The 16,055-nt window shown below is 38.5% G+C and overlaps 1 protein-coding gene across 3 annotated transcripts in view; it reads right to left on the bottom strand.

The window, feature by feature from the left end:
• Nucleotides 1-13,910, bottom strand: part of CDK15 (cyclin dependent kinase 15) — a 92,449-nt gene extending 78,539 nt beyond the window's left edge. For 2 of the 3 annotated variants that reach the window (XM_007469187.1, XM_007469186.1), the window contains exons 1-4: nt 13,701-13,823; nt 12,831-12,980; nt 12,340-12,434; nt 5,573-5,652 (exon numbers count right to left, since the gene is read on the bottom strand). In XM_007469187.1, coding sequence (XP_007469249.1) covers nt 5,573-5,652; nt 12,340-12,434; nt 12,831-12,980; nt 13,701-13,823 — 448 coding nt within the window. Of the gene's footprint in view, nt 1-5,572; nt 5,653-12,339; nt 12,435-12,830; nt 12,981-13,700 lie in introns of all 3 variants that reach the window. The other variant, XM_007469185.1, reaches the window with a different exon arrangement.
• Nucleotides 13,911-16,055: the final 2,145 nt, after the last annotated feature.

Below are 16,055 nucleotides of genomic sequence, written 5' to 3' on the forward strand. Positions count from 1 at the left end.
ATTAAAAAAAAAAAAAAAAACTCTCCAGAAAGTGGGCATAGAGGGAAACTACCTCAACATAATAAAGGCCATATATGACAAACCCACAAAAAACATCATTCTCAATGGTGAAAACCTGAAAGCATCTCCCCTAAGATCAGGGACAAGACAAGGATGTCCACTCTCGCCACTATTATTCAACATAGTTTTGGAAGGCCTAGCCACAGCAATCAGAGAAGAAAAAGAAATGAAAGGAATGCAAATTGGAAAAGAAGAAGTAAAACTGTCATTGTTTGCAGATGACATGATACTATACATAGAAAATCCTAAAGATGCCACCAGAAAACTACTAGAACTAATCAGTGAATTTGGTAACATTGCAGGATACAAAATTAATGCACAGAAATCTCTGGCAATGGGCTTCCCTGGTGGCGCAGTGCTTGAGAGTCCGCCTGCCGATGCAGGAGACGCGGGTTCGTGCCCCGTTTCGGGAAGATCCCACATGCCGCAGAGCGGCTGGGCCCGTGAGCCATGGCCGCTGAGCCGGCGCGTCCGGAGCCTGTGCTCCGCCAATGGGAGAGGCCACAACAGTGAGAGGCCCGCATAACGCAAGGAAAAAAAAAAAAAAATTAATGCACAGAAGTCTCTTGCATTCCTATACACTAACAATGAAAAATCAGAAAGAGAAATTAAGGAAACAATCCCATTTACCATCACAACAAAAAGAATAAAATACCTAGGAATAATCCTAACTAAGGAGGCGAAAGACTTGTACGCAGAAAACTATAAAACACTGATGAAAGAAATCAAAGATGATATAAACAGTGGGAGAAATATACAATGTTCTTGGATTGGAAGAATCAATATTGTGAAAATGACTATACTACCCAAAGCAATCTACAGATTCAATGCAATCCCTATCAAACTACCAATGGCATTCTTCACAGAATTAGAACAGTTTTACAATTTGTATGGAAACACAAAAGACCATGAATAGTAAAAGCAATCTTGAGGAAAAAAAACGGAGCTGGAGGAATCAGGCTCCCCAACTTCAAATTATACTACAAAGCTACAGTAATCAAGACACTATGGTACTGGCACAAAGACAGAAATATAGATCAATGGTACAGGATAGAAAGCCCAGAGATAAACTCATGCACATATGGTCACTTAATTTAAGACAAAGGAAGCAAGAACAGACAATGGAGAAAAGACAGCCTCTTCAATAAGTGGTGCTGGGAAAACAGGACAGCTACATGTAAAAGAATGAAATTAGAACACTCCCTAACACCATACACAAAAATAAACTCAAAATGGATTAAACACCTAAATGTAAGACTGGACACTACAAAACTCTTAGAGAAAAACGTAGGAAAAACACTCTGACATAAACCACAGCAAGATCTTTTTTGACCCATCTCCTAGAGTAATGAAAATAAAACCAAAAATAAACAAATGGGACCTAATGAAACTTAAAAGCTTTTACACAGCAAAGGATACCATAAACAAGATGAAAAGACAACCCTCAGAATGGGAGAAAATATTTGCAAATGAAACAATGGACAAAGGATTAATCTCCAAAATACACAAACAGCTCATGGAGCTCAATATCAAAAAAACAAACAACCCAATTAAAAAATGGGCAGAAGACCTAAATAGACATTTCACCAAAGAAGACATACAGATGGCCAAGAGGCACATGAAAAGATGCTCAATGTCACTAATTATTAGAGAAATGCAAATCAAAATTGCAATGAGGTATCACCTGACACCGATCAGAATAGCCATCATCAAAAAATCTACAAACAAAAAATGCTGGAGAGGGTTTGATGAAAAGGGAACCCTCTTGCACTGTTGGTGGGAATGTAAGTTTATTCAGTCAGTAGGGAGAACAGTATGGTCGTTCATTAAAAAACTAAAAATAGAACTACCATATGACCCAGCAATCCCGCTGCTGGACATATACCCTGAGAAAACCATAATTCAAAAAGAGACATGTACCACAATGTTCATTTACAATAGCCAGGACATGGAAGCAACCTAAACGTCCATCGAAACGTTTAGGTATACGTGATGTGGCACATATATACAATGGAATATTAGCCATGAAAAGAAACGAAAATGAGTTATTTATAGTGAGGTGGGTGGACCTAGGGTCTGTCATACAGAGTGAAGTAAGTCAGAAAGAGAAGAACAAATATTGTATGCTAACACACATATATGGAATCTAAAAAAAATGGTACTGATAAACCTAGTGGCAGGGCAGGAATAAAGATGTAAACATAGAGAATGGACTTGAGGACATGAGGGGGGTTGGTGGGAGGTGGAAGCTGGGACAAAATGACAGAGTGGCATGGACATATATACACTACCAAATGTAAAATAGATAGCTAGTGGGAAGCAGCCTCATGACACAGGGAGATCAGCTCAGTGCTTTGTGACCACCTAGAGGGATGGGATAGGGAGGGTGGGAGGGAGGCTCAAGAGGGAGGGAATATGGGGGTATATGTATGCATATGGCTGATTCACTTTGTTGTACAACAGAAGCTAACACAGCACTGTGAAGCAATTATACTCCAATAAAGATGTATAAAAAAGAAAACAAAGAAAATGTTTGCAAACTTGAAAAAAATATATAATTATAGAGCTAGTTATGAAAGATTCTCTAAGTTGCTATGAAGGTGGTTAATCTTTTTAATTAGCAGAGGAATAGGGTAGGGAACACGCCTATTGTGTCTGCTGCTATGTATCTAGCAGCCATCAGAGTACCTGGCCAAAATAGGTGCTCAGTAAATACTCATGGAATGAATGCTAAGAGAGTGTATGGATTTTTGAATCAGAGAGATTTGTTTGAATCAGAGCTCTGTACTGGAATCGTAATAATCTCTGTCTCCAAAGGTTATTAAGAAGATTGAAAGAGGTAACACATGAAAAATATCTGGCACATGTATTTTCCTTAGTGCTGTTCATACTTTTGCTAATTTCATAACATTACATGTTACAGTCAAATAGTATTCCAAATGACAAGATTAATAAACTGCTGCATGTTTTCTACCTGTATGAAGAGAGACTGTACATGTAGTAAAATCCTAATCAATAAATCTTTGGCTGATATACCATTAGAGCAACCAAAGTGTTCAGGAAAAGTATTTCCTACTTCAAGGATTTTTAGAGAAGTCTGTATTGCTCATTTAGTTTTGCTGCACATGGCTTTCAGTTGTCTGTTTAGCTAGTGACCCTGGATTTTAACTAATGAACTCCAGCTGTTCTTATTTTGCCTTTCAGCCCTTCTCATTTAACCTCCTGTCTCCCTGGTCTCACATCCTTAAAGTTCTTACAGGAAAAATGGGACAGTGCCAAAGTTTTCAAATGAGGCCTCATGTCTTCTTGAGCGGAGAGGGCCCTTCTATGAAGGGCTCCCAGCTTTTATACTGGTGGAAAAAGAAACATCCATTGTTGGAAACTGGATGCCTAACAACCACAAATGTGTCAAAAAAATCCTTTGTGGTTTTTCATATTAAACAAGCAAAGCATTCAGTAAGGTAAGTCCATAAAACAAACCAAGAAAGTCTAAAGTTGAATACTAAATGTAATTGCAAACACCTGTGATGGAGAGGCAATTCCTCGGTAAATATGCAATAAAAGAAACATTTAGCATACAGGGCAATACACATCCAGTTTTTCTGAACCATGTTAAGAACCATCTGTTAGCAAAACTGGCAAAAGTTTTCACTGTTAAAGTCAATTGTCATCCCGAAAAAGTTGGCTGTGGGCAAAATCTGAGCGAGGCAGGCCTGAAGCAACAGGCAAGCTCAGCTCACAAAGGAAACACCATGAGAACAGGGTGAACCTGGGCCTAGAGACCCTCCCCTCATGCTGGTGACCTGGGGATGTCTATTATGGTCAGAAATCCTCTTTAGCCTATCCACACATCTCTTTCTAAATCTGATTATCCTTTCAGGGGGACCACTAATACATACATCAGTAAGTACAGTTTCCATTATATTAAACACTTAAGGCCACACTTTCCTCCAGAATGCACCTGATCCTACCAGGCTGAATCCCCGGCTAACCTGATAGCCATTTGGCCCTTCTGCAGAAATTCAAAATGATGTATTTCCCAGGGGCTCTGGAAGACTTTTGAAAACGGAATCAAATTCAGTTATAAACTCATTTTCTGAATTCCTTTTTCCATGCCTGTTTGCATGACCCATCCTCCCAAGCTCAGTTCAAAATCTATTGACTCTATTAGCCACATTGAGACTGACTTGTTCTCATCTCAGTTTACAAGGTCTTTGTTACCTCCATCATAACACTGGTTGCAACTTGAATCATCTGCTCTGTTACAACTGAAAAGATAGAGAGCAAAGATCAGGCTTTTTCTTCTCATTCTTCACAACACCCAGCATGCTCTGCATATAGGATGTGCTCCATAAAGAAGGGAAGATGAAGAGGTTAAACGGGAAGAAAGAAAGACCAGGGAGAAGCCATTTCTCTGGGTTTTTGATGAAATGAATAGCAATCCTGTCATCATTTTATTTCAAATGGCTTATGTAAAAAGGTTAATAAATTGCATTTTAATGATTTATTTTCACTATACTGGCTTCTTGATTTTTAAATTATAAATTGTTAGTTATCTTGATAGTGAACAAGACATCACTAAGGGAAAGTAAAAAAAATGGAATAATAATAATAGCCAACATTTGTTGAACTATGAAGATAAAACTCTGTGATTAGTGTTTTATATGTATATTCTCATTTAAGCCTCATAACAACTCAGTGAAATAGGTATTATTATCCTCTTTCTGCAATAAACTGAGTCTTAAATAGGAAAAGTAATCTACGCATGGTCACACCACTAGTAACTGTTATATCTAAGATTCAAGCTCAAGTCTATCTGATGCCACCAGACTTCTCACCCACTTGCTCTACTGTCCAGGGTTCAGAGAAAATACAGGCATAACACTAAAAATACACGTTTTCCTAAGGAGTTTTTCAAATGCTATCTCAACAACTGTTTTTCAGGCAAACTGCTTATTGAGAATTTGTGTGAGTATATTATTTACTTTCTCTTTTGTATGGCTTTTTCTAGGGTTATATAGATACAGCCTTAGCACTTAGCATGGGACCAAACTTGCAGAAGATATTTAGTAAATACTCACTGAGTTCATAGTTTGGGTCAACTAATATAATAGTTTTGAATTCTAATTTCCTCAGGAATAAGTAATAAAATGATTTGGAAAACTGGTGTGAAGAATAAAATTGCAATTATAACATTACTTCTATAAATATAAAAAGCTAGGGCTTCCCTGGTGGCACAGTGGTTGAGAGTCCGCCTGCCGATGCAGGGGACTCGGGTTCGTGACTCGGTCCGGGAGGATCCCACATGCTGCGGAGTGGCTGGGCCCGTGAGCCATGGTTGCTGAGCCTGCGCTCTGCGACGGGAGAGGCCACAACAGTGAGAGGCCCACGTACCGCAAAAAAAAAAAAAAAAAAAAAAAAAAAAAAGCTAGATGCTGAATGGATAGGCTCAATGCATTTTTATCAAATCAAAAACTTAAAATATCTCTTGGGTCCACTCTACTGTTCTTACCTTCCCGGATGGCTGTAAATGGGACTCCTTCCTCTGCATTCATGCTGATGACTTTTAAAGCCACTAGTTGTCCATTTATCCTAGAAGAGTCGGGGGAAAGGGCACAGATTTGTTGACATGGCCCATAGCAGCAATTTATACTAAGGATGGTTTAACAAAAGTAGCTTTCCTTCAAAATTTATTCCAGTATATGAAATGTACAATTTTCTCAAAATAAAAAAGTTTAAAAAGTCATATGTATATATCAAACCATTGTTTTCTCTTTACCAAAGTGATACATATTTATTACAGAAAATATGGAGAATATGGGAAAGCACAGAAAAAAATAACCCAACAAAGCCAGCTTCATATTTTGATGTATATTGTTTCTTTTATTTCCCTTTGTGCACTTGTTTGAGCCATTCTTATTTTTCATCTGAATTACTGTAATGACCTAGCAGTCTTTCTGCTTATATGTTTGTACCCCTACTATCTACTTCCAACAGTAGCCCAGGGCATCTTTTTTAAAGTGAAACTCAAAACAAGTCACTTCTGTGCTCAAAACCCACCGTCATCTCCACATTTCATTCTGAATAAAAGCCAAATTCTTACAATTGCCTCCTAGGTGCTACCTGACCTGCCCAGTCCCACCATTCTCTCTCTCTTCATCTCTTACTCTCCCCTTATTCATTGTTCTGTTTGCTGATGTAAGCTAAATGCCAGAGAACAGAGAAGATTTTAATGTAAGTATAACTATATTTTTAATACAGTGGGATGCACATCGTATTATTAGGAACCTGTTTTTCCTCCATTTAACTTTTTCTGTTAGTCATTCTTGTATTATTTGACATTTAATAGTAACATTTCATCATATAAATATGTACAATGTATTTTGCCAATTCCAAATATTTTAACATTGTTTCTAACTTTTGGCTATTATAAAAATGCCTGGACGATCATATTTGTTCATATTTGTAGATAAATCTTTTCATACAGCCTCTGTTATTTTCTTAGGGTCGTGGTGGAATTGCTAAATCAAAGAGTATGCAGTGCACAAATTTTTATTGTTTTGAACACATGTTCCCAAATTGTGCCGCAGAGTGATCACACCACTAACTGGTCGTGAGCCTGGCCATTCTAGCACCCTCTCACCAACAGTGGGCAGCGTTGTTTGTTTTTTGTTGTTGTTGTTGCTTTAAGATTTCATATTTTAGAACAGTTTTAGAGTTACAGAAAAGTTGAGAAGATAGTACAGAAAATTCTCATATACTTCACATCCAGTTTCCTCTGTTGTTAACATCTTATATCAGTATGATACATTTGTTAAAATTAATGAGCCAACATTGATACATTATTATTAACTAAAGAACTTGGTTTATTAGGAATTCTTTAGGGTTTTTGTTTTTGTTTTTTTTGCAGTAAAATTGTATTGCTTGTTGTGGGTTGCACTGTAAATTGGTAAAATTTGGGGGAATGCAACATGATCATATGTGTGAAAAGCCATAAAACTACCACACTCAGGAATTTTTCTCAATAGTTACTTAACAAAGATTTCAATAATTCCAAATGCATGAAAGATATCATTCACTGTGTTAGTTACAATAGAAAAAAATAGAAATAGCTGAAATGTTCAACATTAGAGAAAAAACTGATTTGATACATTTATATATTGCAATATGATTACCAGGATTTCTTTAGTTTTTACCTGATGTCCCTTTTCTATTCCAGGATCTCTTCTAGGACACCACATTGCATTTAGTTGTCATGTCTCTTTAGGCTCCTCTTGGCTGTGACAGTTTCCCAGACATTCCTTGTTTTTGATGACATTAAAAGTTCTGAGGAGTACTGGTCAAGTATTTTGTAGGATACCTCTCTAATGGAATTTTTTTGATGTTTTTCTTATGATTAGACCACAGTTATGGGTTTTGGTTTCATCACATCATATTAAAGGTACATACTGTCATCAAAATTTATGGCTTTTGATGTGGCCTTAATCACCTGGCTCAGGTAATACTTATCAGGTTTCTTCACTGTAAAGTTATTCTCCCCCCACCCCCTTCCATACTGAACTTTGGGAGAATGTCACTATGAGTAGCCCACACTTAAGCACTGGAAAGTTATGCTCCACCACCTTGAGGGTGGGTTATCTGCATAAATTATCTGAAAATTTGTCTCTTCTCTCCCATTTATTAATTAACTGAACCACTTATTTACAGCACTATGGACTCATAGTCACTTTATACTTTGGGTTACAACCCAATATATACTATTTTATTTATTTTGTTGCTCAAATTTTTCCACCTTTGCTCTTTGGGAGCTTTTTCAGTTGGCTCCTAGGTATCTTTGACATATCCCCATAAATGTGGGGCTTCTTTTTGCGGGGCATGTTTTTATCTTCATTTTTTGGCCTATTTAGTAGGTAAAAAGGATTATCACATTTTAATTTCTATTCCTTTAAATAATTGTGGAACTGAGTTTTCATAAGGTTATTGGTCTTTTCTGTTCTTTTGTGGTTTACCTGTTTGCCTATTTTTTATTGAAATATTTTGCATATACTTTTCACCAATTTCTTTTGTTCGCCTTATCATATCTTTGAAATTTTAAGCTTAAAAAGTTTTATGATGCTCAGTATTTTCCAAAATGTTTTACCCAGAACATAGCTCTGTGAAATTCTCCCTATCCCCTACCCTAAATTTTTCTCTTCAAATATGTTTAGAAAATGCTTTATACTTTAAAATTTTTCATCTTTTTAATTTTAATTAATTTATTTTTTTTGCAGTACATGGTCCTCTCACTGCCGTGTCCTCTCCCGTTGTGGAGCACGGGCCCCGGACACGCAGGCCCAGCGGCCATGGCCCACAGGCCCAGCCGCTCCGCGGCACGTGGGATCCTCCTGGACCGGGACACGAACCCGTGTCCCCTGCATCGGCAGGCGGACTCCCAACCACTGTGCCACCAGGGAAGCCCTCTTCATCTTTTTTAGAAAGTCATGGTATACATCAACATTTTAAAGATGCTGAGAGCACCTACAATAAAGGATCACATTTTATTTTGTTCTAGGGTTACCCGTGTCAATTGCACAATGGTAATTGTTTCAGTGAAACTTCTATTAAGGTGTCTCAGAACTGGGGGGGTCCCTAGAACATACTTGGATAGATGGGGCACCATGGACATGTCCAATCTTCCCTTACAGGTTCTGACTTAAGTGTTACATGTAGACAGACCTTTCCAGTCCAAAAGTTACACAGACTTCCCCTGTTTATTCTTCTAGCTCTTGTATGTTTCCTTTTTCATTTAACTCTTTTTTTTTTTTTTTTTTTGCAGTACGCGGGCCTCTCACTGTTGTGGCCTCTCCCGTTGTGCAGCACAGGCTCCGGATGCTCAGGCTCAGCGGCCATGGCTCACGGGCCCAGCCGCTCCGCGGCATGTGGGATCTTCCCGGACCGGGGCACGAACCCGCGTCCCCCCGCATCGGCAGGCGGACTCCCAACCACCGCGCCACCAGGGAAGCCCCATTTAACTCTTTAATCCACTGGGAATTTATATTGTATATTTACCTTTTCCAAATTGCTAACAACCGTCCCAACTCCATTTATTGGACTGTTTATTTATTTATTTATTTTCCCTGCTGATTCGACATGCCACCATGATTGTATATTAGATCTTACTAATACTTGGATTTGTGACTGTTCTGGATTTTTACAAATCATATTTCTTTGATCTGTCTTATACTTGTGCTACACTATTTTAATTATCATAGCTTTTGAACATATTTAGAATACATTAAAACTCTAAATTACAGAATCATTGACATCTTTGTACTACTAGATATTCTAATCCAAATATCCTTACAAGGGTCCCTGAAATGATCTACAAGACCCTATATAAGGCCCTACTGCATCTGCAACTCCTCACTGTCCTCACATCCTTCCATTCTCCCAGCCCAGTGCCAGGCCTTCTCCTGCCTCAGGGATTTGCTACTTGCTGTTCTCTCTGCCTGAAACTCTCTTCCACTACACACTCACACAGCTCATGCCTCACCTTTGTCAGTCTCTGTTCAAGTGTTCCTTTCTCAGTGAGGCCTCCTCTCTCACTATTTAAAATAGTAATTCACCACCCCACTCTGGCACTCCCTATTCCTCTTCCCTGTTTTATTCTTTTCCAAAGCATTTTCACTCTTTGACAAACTCAGTCAAAGAGTTCATTTGTTTATTGCCTCTCTCACCCCCACTAGAACATACACTCTATAAGAGCAGGGATTTTTGTCTCTTTTGTTTTCCAATGAGTCCTTATTGGCTAAAATAGTGCCTGGCACAGAGTAGGTGCTTAATAAATATGTGTAGAATGAATGAATGCCTTTCTGGCTTTTTCTTCAAGTCTTTTATATCGCTTAGTAAATCTTTATATAAATCCTTCCTTTTTTTTTTTTTTAAATTTTTGGCTGCGTCAGGTCTTCGCTGCTGTGCGTGGGCTTTCTCCAGTTGCATTGAGCGGGGGCCACTCTTAGCTGCGGTGCACAGGCTTCTCATTGCAATGACTTCTCTTGTTGCGGAGCACGGGCTCTAGGCACGTGTGCTTCAGTAGTTGTGGCACACGGGCTCAGTGGCCGTGGTTTGCGGGCTCCAGAGTGCAGGCTCAGCAGCTGTGGCACACAAACTTACTTGCTCCACGGCATGTGGAATCTTCCCGGACCAGGGATCGAACCCATCTCTCCTGCATTGGCAGGTGGATTCCCAACTACTGCGCCATGAGGGAAGTCCCAATCCTGCCCATTTTTTATTGTAATGATTTTTTTTTTTTTTTTTGCGGTACGCGGGCCTCTACCGCTGCGGAGCACAGGCTCCGGATGCGCAGGCCCAGCGGCCATGGCTCACAGGTCCAGCCACTCCGTGGCACATGGGATCCTCCCGGACCAGCGGGGCATGAACCCACATTCCCTGCATGGGCAGGTGGACTCTCAACCACTGCGCTACCAGGGAAGCCCTGTCATGATTTTTTTTTGTTGTTGCTTTTTGAGAATAATTTCCCCTACAATATTTTCTATTAAATGGTTATTGCTAATACATAAGACAACTTTTGATAAGTATATTTTGATTTTGTAACTGATCACCTTATTGTTCTATCTCACTACTTCTAATAGTTTCTTAAATGATTCTTTTGGGTTTTTTTAGGTAGACAATTCTATAATCCACAAAAATTATATTCAGTCTTTTTTTCCTCGTTGCATTGGCTAGAATGCTTATGATAATCTTTAACAACAGAGAATAGTGGGCAGTCTTGCCCTACCTCTAACTTAATGGTGATGTCTCTAGTATTTTACAAAGAAAAAGTATGTAGGCTATTGATTTGAAATTATTCTACAACATAATGAGTAATTATCATTCTAATCCTATTTTGTTCAGAGTTTTAAAAACTAGAAATCTATGTTGAATTTATCAAATGCCGTTTTGACATCTATCTCTATATGTTTTAAAATTATAAATGTAATGCTTTTGTGGTAAAGAATAAAGTGAAAAGTTTGAGTGACCTTTCTCCATTCCAGTTTCAACCACTAGAAGTAGCTACTTTTAATAATCCCTTGTATATTTTTCCAGATTCCTTTAGGCACATACAAATTTGTACGTGAACAGTGCTTTTTTTCTAAGTGAGATCATATATTGTTCTGTAACTTGCTTGTTTCTCGTAAAATATTGGGCATCTTTTCATACATCTTATACTCTAGATGGTTGCATGCTATCTCATTATATAGTGATAATTTAGCCAGTCCTCCATTAATGGATATTTGTAACCAGGTTTTTACTTTTTCTATTATAAATCTTGCTGCAATTAATACACTGTTACATATATCTCTGTGCACTTGGACAGGGTATATATTTGTAATGTATTTTTCATTCTATTACTAGGCTGAATCCCTTGAAGGAAATCTTTTATATTCTTAGTACCTAAGATAGTTTATGGAAGTGAATTAAATCCTGTTTTTACATAATATATTTAAAATGCTATCTCCTCCAAAATCCTCTTTAACAAGTAAAAATTATAACACAAGTCCTAAGATAAATAATAGTCTTGTATTTATATTAAATTTTTAAAATGAACATTTAACTACTTTGAGCCATTGTTTTTCTCCATTGGAGTAACAGATTAAAGAAATCAGACTTTCTGACTATCCCACCTTGACTAAAAGCTGTGGAGTTCGTGAATCTTTCAAATACGTTTAACAAAGTTTTTATTAGCCAAAATGGGCACTTGCTTTCTGGATTAACAATCTTTTTATTCTCCAGCCATTTTGTGTAGAATTGCAAGTGTAGAATACCCAGGATTAATCATTCTTGGCGTACTATGTCATACTTTGTAGAACCCAACTTCAGTTTCTTCTACAAAGGCCAAGTGGAAGAAGGAAGGAGAAAACTCAAGGCTGCCATTGCAAACCTCTATCATTGTGTTTTGGGCTGAATGTGGGGGATATGAAAATATCTGTAGAGACACCTTATCAACTGTACTTCCCACCAGGTGAAGAGCAGTAATTGTTCTTTGGGTCAGTAGTTGAGAAAGTTTAATTTGAATTGAATCAAAAAAAGGAAAAGCTGATAAATTAGTGGGCTGATTTTAACTGGGGCGGGGGAAGTTTGTTTTCTTTCAAGGCTACTTCAATAATCACGGCTTTCCCTATTGACTATGGGGTCTTGCATTGGTCCCGAACTTCTGTCCTGTGTCAGCTGGCTTCATAATGTCAAATCCTGGGGGTGAGATCCGCATCTCTAGTCTCTCCCAGCTAATGAGTCACTCACCGGCTAATCCCCTTGTAAACTGTAGCGTAAGAACCTTCACCCAGCTTCTCCAAGTTCAAGTAAGATGAGGCTGCCCCAAAGGGGAGGCTCTTCCTCTGCATAAGGGGAATGAGGAGGAGTGAGAGGGGGGGAAAGAAAAGAGCATTTTTTTTAGTGTTGCCTTTTTTTTTCCCCCAGAGAAATTAGACAGCATTGCAGAATGTACTTGGGAAGGTCTGCTCAGTAACTGCCCTGGAAATAAGGCCCAGCCTCTCTAGACAAGCACACATTAAATTCTTTTTTTTTTTTTGCAATACGTGGGCCTCTCACTGTCGTGGCCTCTCCCCTTGCTGGACGCGCAAGCTCAGCGGCCATGGCTCCGCGGCATGTGGGATCCTCCCAGACCGGGGCACGAACCCGTATCCCCTGCATCGGCAGGCGGACTCTCAACCACTGCGCCACCAGGGAGGCCCACACATTAAATTCTTGATCAACATCAGCTGCTCACTCACCCACTGAAAACCCCGACTCAGATCCTCTTCCTGAAAAGAATCGCTGTTACTCCGTGGCCTTTTACTCTTGAACTTCCGGGCACGGACAGCCTGAAGTCCCCTGGGGTGAAATGAAGTCATGGAACATGATGCTTCTTTTAGGTCTGTTAGCTAGAGAAAAAGGAAAGTGCAGGAATAAAATTTATGCAAAGTCAAGACTCAATGGCTAGCATAAACCACTTTTTCTTATTTGCCTGATGTTAACTCTTCAAATGTTTTCCAAGCTTCCTACACGCCCAAAAGGCACCTTTCCTGAACATCACTTCCTTAAAAAATAAATAAATAAAATAATGATATCAACTGCTGAAACACAACATTTTCTCTTCACCTAAAAATATATCTTTAAACACTTAGGTTAACCTAAATTTCTTTGATGGATGGTTTCAAATTTTTCTCTGTTAAACCTACACTCTTTTTTTTTCATATCCCCTTAATTTCTCTTTTTAGGGGAAAAATTTTCTAGTATAAAATTGCTAATAAACATGAACTAATTACTGAAATTTTTAATCCATAGGGTACCGTTACTGCAGCTTGCTTTTTGAGGTTCAGCTCTCTAATTTAGTATTTAGAGATTTCAAGAGAATAACTTTCTCGACTTCAAGTCAAGTGAGTTTCATGCAGCCCAAAGCATAGGATTATTTTTTCCTTTTGGCTTAAAAGAAAATCTCCAAATTTGATAACAACAGTCACAAATTCTCTGTGACTTTAATAGAATTTTCTTTTTATTGCTTTAGACCTAGTGCAGGAAAACCAGACCCTGCTACAGAAAGGGAGCCTCTGAACTCCTCGGTTTATGGATAGAGGAGGATGCTGCTCCTGGAATACAAATACCTTGATCGCAGCCTCCATCATCACCGGAGCACTCCTCTGACGGCTGTGTGCATCGCCTCCCTCCCAACAGCAATGGCAGCTGCATCCAGGCTGCAGAGTCTTTGCACACAGCTCTTGGCCCATAATCTTCTAGGTTCAAGGAGAAAACCCGGCACTTGAACCTCTCTCCCTTTGCCTCTCCTGTCCTTGTTCACTCCCTTTTTGCCAGAGGTCAGCAATGCTGGAGCTTTCATATGACTCACGTGAGGGCTCTGCTTGGAGCAGCCTCATGACTTCAGCAGTTTTTCTTCATCAGTGCAAGAAACTACACATCAGAAAGGCGGCCGCCTGCATTCATATGTGCGCAACTGAAACCAGGACAGCTAATATTGGGAAAGAATAAAATTTGGCACAATTAAAGTTCTTATTCCAGTCACAAGTTAGTGCTACTGGTATACACAGTTTTTAATGAATTTACATTGCTTATTCATATTATTGATAATATTTATTAGGCTTTCCTGGTGCTAAAGTGGATACGTTGAGGAATATTTTCCCCCTGCCCTTCATCTGAAAAGTGTTTTGTTTTTAAGACTTCAAAATAAATTTGCAACCTAGCCAACTTTTAGTAGTCAAAGAAACCACAGAACCCTAAAACAGGAAGAGAGCTGGATATCTACTCCATCTCTTTGCCTTTAAGCAATAGTGTAACTAAGAGTCCCAATGGGTACTCATTCATTCACCAATTCAAAAACTATCTAGTGAGCGCCTGTGTTGTTCTTATTACTAAACAGGTAACAATGTTACACAATGGTGGAGAGAGAGAAGTTTGCATGAAATAGCTCCTTCTCTCCCTCTCTCCTCCCCTCTCCCTGCCTCCTTCCTTCCACATAAATGTAATTATCATTTACTATATTAATACCATGACATGTCAAGGAACTACCTCAAGCTAGTTTGCAGTCTTTGAACAGAACTTTTCTCTCTCATAGACTCCTAAAGTCATTGTCACTATAATGTGCTAATTAGAGTGAGATGGAAAATAAGACACATATAAACACACATACAATCATTAAGGAAAAAATAAGTCATGTCTATTATCACAACAATATTTATATATATTTGATATCTGAACCTTACAAGAAAAGCCTTTCATATAATTTAATTATAAGCATGTATGAAGTTTCATTTCAAAATTGCCACAAGAGACCTAAAACAAGTCAATTCAAAGATTCATTCCAATTAGAGACATTTAGTAAACACAACAGCAACAACAAACAGACTAGTTAACACTAATACAAAAAAAGAATATTTTGTTAAACGATTAAACTTTTGCCTGATAATCAACAGAGAGTGAGAGAAGCTAGTTTCTCAAAATGTTTAATTCCATTAGAATTGAACATAATTTGATTATAATACATTTTATCAGAAATGCTGATTTCTTCCTAAAAGATTGTGAATTTTGTTATACAAAAGTTATACCCCAGACCAGGTTTGAGACAGTTATTCTTTATCACCCTCTAAGTATTGTAAGTTTCAGAATTTTTAAAAGATTAGCATTTTTATTAGCCTGGGGTAATTGACCTAAGTCCCAAGTTGCTAAAGTAGAATAGTTTGATTTTTTTAAAGTTTAAAACGATATGTTTAGATACTAGAATGGGCTATGAGGGAAATGGGCTCATAGCCCATTTCCCATGGGCTATTCCCTCACTAGAATGAGGGAAATTGTGAAATACCCTTCAGAATTTTCAAAAATAAAATAATTTATGATCTTGTTTAAAGTCAAGGAAAAATATTAGATGACTTAAGATATTTTCTAGCTCTATGCGATAAACAATTTTTGTTACCAAAGATTTCTGAATAAGGACAGGAGACTTCGATGATTTCATTTTGAATTATGAATCAGACCCAGTTCATGTGCCACTCCAGGTTGTCTGGACCTGCCTCAGGGCCTGGTTGGCTTCTTAGTGGGAGAAACCCACTATGCTGTCTTGAAGCATGGCCACTCTTACTCATAGACCAAAGATCCCTCACACCAGAAGCTGACAAGGAGAGAACCCTGTGTCTTGCCACCAGTCTGAATGGACCAACAGAGGCTCTGGCTTCTCTAGCAACTACCTGCAAGGGCCAGGTGACACAATCAAGTAATGCAGGAAGTCCCACGGAAGGACTTCCACTATGAAACCAGTGATGTTTGTTGTGGAGCTGAAGCCAGCTCAGAAACATGCTCCATTTATGCTCTCCTTTCTTCCCTCCTTTACTTCCCTTTCCCTCTCATTTCTGCTTCCCTGGGATTGCTATGACCCCTCCTCCTCAAAATGAAGTGTTTGCATGTAAGCTTTTTTTTTTTATTTTATAAATTTATTTATTTTATTTATTTTT

The sequence above is a fragment of the Lipotes vexillifer genome, unplaced genomic scaffold, assembly GCF_000442215.2.
Source record: "Lipotes vexillifer unplaced genomic scaffold, Lipotes_vexillifer_v1.1 scaffold259, whole genome shotgun sequence".
Classification (NCBI taxonomy): domain Eukaryota; kingdom Metazoa; phylum Chordata; class Mammalia; order Artiodactyla; family Lipotidae; genus Lipotes; species Lipotes vexillifer.